The sequence below is a fragment of the Lipotes vexillifer genome, unplaced genomic scaffold (genome assembly GCF_000442215.2).
Source record: "Lipotes vexillifer unplaced genomic scaffold, Lipotes_vexillifer_v1.1 scaffold238, whole genome shotgun sequence".
Taxonomy (NCBI): domain Eukaryota; kingdom Metazoa; phylum Chordata; class Mammalia; order Artiodactyla; family Lipotidae; genus Lipotes; species Lipotes vexillifer.
The window spans coordinates 1,237,418-1,240,700 of record NW_006785665.1 but is presented as its reverse complement, the minus strand read 5'-3'; the positions used below and the strand labels follow the sequence as shown (position 1 = coordinate 1,240,700).

The window sequence follows — 3,283 nt, the reverse complement described above, 5'->3', positions numbered from 1 at the left end:
AGGGAAAGAATACTTTTCAGAGAGAGGTCTGTGTCCCTTGCCTTGCTGTCTCCCTGTCCCCAGCCCATAGATCTGTGACCCTTGCCCAGGAGTCTCTCAACCCCCCGATGCTTCTCCCACCATTGCAATGGTCGTTCAACCACTTGCCTTCCACAATATGAGAGAGAGAGTCAGAAGGAGAGACAGAAGGAGCCTGAAGTACGTGAATCCCTTTTGGGGGAGGTGGTTGGCGATGATTTATTAGCCAGACAAGAATCAACAAACAAGTTCTAACATCTGTTCTCGCCAAACTCTTCCTCAGACAACAGCAGCATTGGACCAGGGCCCAGACTCAAAGGCTCAGAGGGCCAAGGAAATCAGACTCCAGGAGGAGAAACCAGGGCAGCGGGCTGCAGCAGGGCCCTCCTAGCCCACTTCCTTAGAGGCAAGCACTGAGCCATTGGATTCTCGGAGACTCTTGGGAGGGAACCAGTGGGTGTGTCCCTAAAAGGAAGCAGACTCCACATTTGCTCCTCTGACCTCCAGGCTTCTTTGTGGGGGCCCAGACCAGTTAGGGGAACAGGGGTAAGCTGGGATCTGGAGGAGGGGAACAAGCACCCGGGCCCCCATGAGGCAGAACTCTGGAAAGCAGCCAGATTTCCTGAGGAAATCTCTGACATTTCCCGTGGTAAAGAGTTAGTGGATGTGGGGTACGGAGCAGAGCACTAAACAGGAAGCTGGGGTTCTAGTCCTTGACCTTGACTAAGCCACTATCCCTCTCTGGTTTTGTTTCCTTATCTGCACAGTGAGGGAGTCAAACTTGATCAGTAAGAGCAAAGGAGATGCTGCTCCTCTTCCTTCTCTCACCCGTGGCAGACATCACTAATCAATCACAGAGTTCTTTTCTGCTGAGTTCAGATATGACCTTAACATCCTTTCCAATGCAGCGCTCTAGGCAGCCACAATGAATGGATTGGAGTTGGCATGCGAGGTGACACCTTTTTGCCATCTTTGCAATGGATGATGGCTGAGGTCCTTTCCAGCTTTGATCATCTACAGTTTGTTCCATCCACATTTTGTGAGAAGGGCGCCTGGGTGTGTGTGAAGGTCTCTGGACCTGCTGTTCCAAGTTATCCTCCCCCCGCCGCCCCACCCCAGCTCAGACTCAGCAGCTACTGAGGAGGCCCCAGGGGGAGCCACGCCTGACCTCTGTTCTGAAGCACCTGTCTAGAAAGGTTGTGGGGGAGGGTGTGCCCCCAGTGGGGTAGGGGCTTGTGGGGCACAGAAGGGCCTTGTTCAGCCACAGAGTCCTCAGAATGCAGTTGTTGGCCACCTGGATTCTGTAGAGAGAAGGATGGTCCCAGGTCACACCCTCTTCCTTCTGCCTCCTAGGCTTACCTGCAGCCTCAAGGGCCAAGACTTCTGATCTTAACAGACACTGGCCTGCAGAGAGGAGGTCTAAACCTCTCGCATTCATTCAACAAACATTTCCTGAGCACTTGCTCTTTGCCAGGCACTGTGCTGGGTGCTCTGGAAACAGAGATGAACAAGTCCCAGCCCCTGCCCTCAGGGAGCTCACACTCTGCTGGGGGAGAGGGGAGATGGGTGTCAATGATCAGTGGCATGGCAGGTGTGTATAAAGCCTCTGTGTGGACGGCCTCTGCGGTGAGGTCAGGGAAGCCTCTGCAGAGGAGGAGAAGGGCAAGCTGATCTTGCAGGATGATTAGAAGGTTGCTGGGCAGCCGGAGGGTGCACTTGCAGGAAGTAGCTATAGGCAGAGGGACTGGCATGTGCAAAACCTTGGGAGGTTTGAAACCACTTGGTGTGTTTGGAGGAATGTGACCAGTTCTGAGAGGGTGGGAGCAGCTGATGGTAAGATTGAGGAAGTGGCTCCCCAGTCCACACAAGTATAGAAGGCCTCATGGGCCAGGTAGCTGTCTTAGAAAGACCATTCTGACTTTCTTGGGGCAGAGTGGGTCAGCAGTGGCAAGACTGGTGGTTAGGAGACCAGTTAAGAAGCCCTTGGATAAGTCCTGACGAGAGATGATGGGGGCTGAAACTAGGGAAAGGAAAAATATATTTAGGAAGAGACTCAGTAGGAATCAGTGGCTTGTAGGGGAGTGAGGGTGAAGAGAGGGGAGACGTCAAGGGAGCCCTACGATCTTGAATAGGGCTGGAGAGGTACCCGATCAGAGAGGGAACAATGGAGGGAGCAATCCGGGGAGTAGGGTAAGAACAGTGTTGGCTGTGCTGAGTCTAAGAAGCTGTGGGATGCTTGGAGCAGAATCCTGGAGAGAAGTTTGCATAGAGACATGGACTGGTGACCTCAGCTCTAGGATGGTAGCAGGTGGCAGGGGTGTGGATAAGTGTGAGCAGGCACAAGGGCTGAGGGGGAGCCTGAGGTGCCAGAAGTCGGGGGGAGGGTGGGGAAGGGCCTGAGGAGGGGGGCAGAGGCAGAGGGATTGCGTGGGAGCAGCTGGTGGGTCTAACACATCCCATGAAACAAGACACTGACTCGAACTGATCAGTGAGAAGAGGGGGCAGGTGGGATGATGGAGGAGGGGAGGTGTGTGCAGAAGGAGGGGACATGCAGGTACCCCTTCCCCTGCGCTCATCTGAGGTGACAAAAGGGACTCCAGGTGCTCTTCTTCAGGAGGTCGCTGAAGGCTGAGGGGAGGCAGCCAGAGTGAGAAGCCCAAGTTCAGACTTGGGAGGAGATTCCCAGCACAGGGTGGGGTCAATCTCAGGTGGGTCTGAAGAGGACAAGCCAGGTGAGAGGGACACAGGCTCAGTTGGGGGAAGGCTGACGGGGCTTCTACTTTCCCTGAGAAGTGGAGGGAGTGGGGACTTGACAAAGGGGAGGCAGGTCCCAGTAACTCCAGGCAGAGGAGAGGGAGCAACTCTGGGCCTGGAAGAGGGTTGCTGGCAGCCTGGACCCTCTGTCCTTCCCATCTCACCTCAGACCTCTGACCTGCATTCACCCTGACCCAGGCATCCAGTCTGAACACCTTCTCCACCCTCAGCAATCTAGCTTTCAGGAAATCCTCCTTGCACCCCCATTATTTACCTGGCTTCCTGGGACCGGCCGGGACTGGCACTTCCGTAGGACTTGGTGCCTGAGGATGCACGACGGGCCCTCACACCCTGAATCAGGCACCTTCACCTCCACCTCGGCATAAATGTTGCTGGGGGCTTCCCCGGGGCTGCCACGGCCCATGGCATAGAAGTCTATGGGTTCATCAGGTTCGTGGTAGATGGGGTCGGAGGGCTTGGGGGGCGGGGCTGGGCGGGGTCTCGGAGCGGG

The 3,283-nt window shown here is 55.5% G+C and overlaps 1 protein-coding gene across 2 annotated transcripts in view; it reads right to left on the bottom strand.

Moving 5' to 3' along the window:
* Window positions 1-1,151: 1,151 nt before the first annotated feature.
* Window positions 1,152-3,283, bottom strand: part of SH2D2A (SH2 domain containing 2A) — an 8,646-nt gene continuing 6,514 nt past the window's right edge. For both annotated transcript variants that reach the window (XM_007457872.1, XM_007457873.1), the window contains exons 8-9: window positions 3,047-3,283; window positions 1,152-1,319 (exon numbers count right to left, since the gene is read on the bottom strand). The exon at window positions 3,047-3,283 is cut by the window's right edge and continues 4 nt beyond it. In XM_007457872.1, coding sequence (XP_007457934.1) covers window positions 1,152-1,319; window positions 3,047-3,283 — 405 coding nt within the window. The remainder of the gene's footprint in view (window positions 1,320-3,046) is intronic.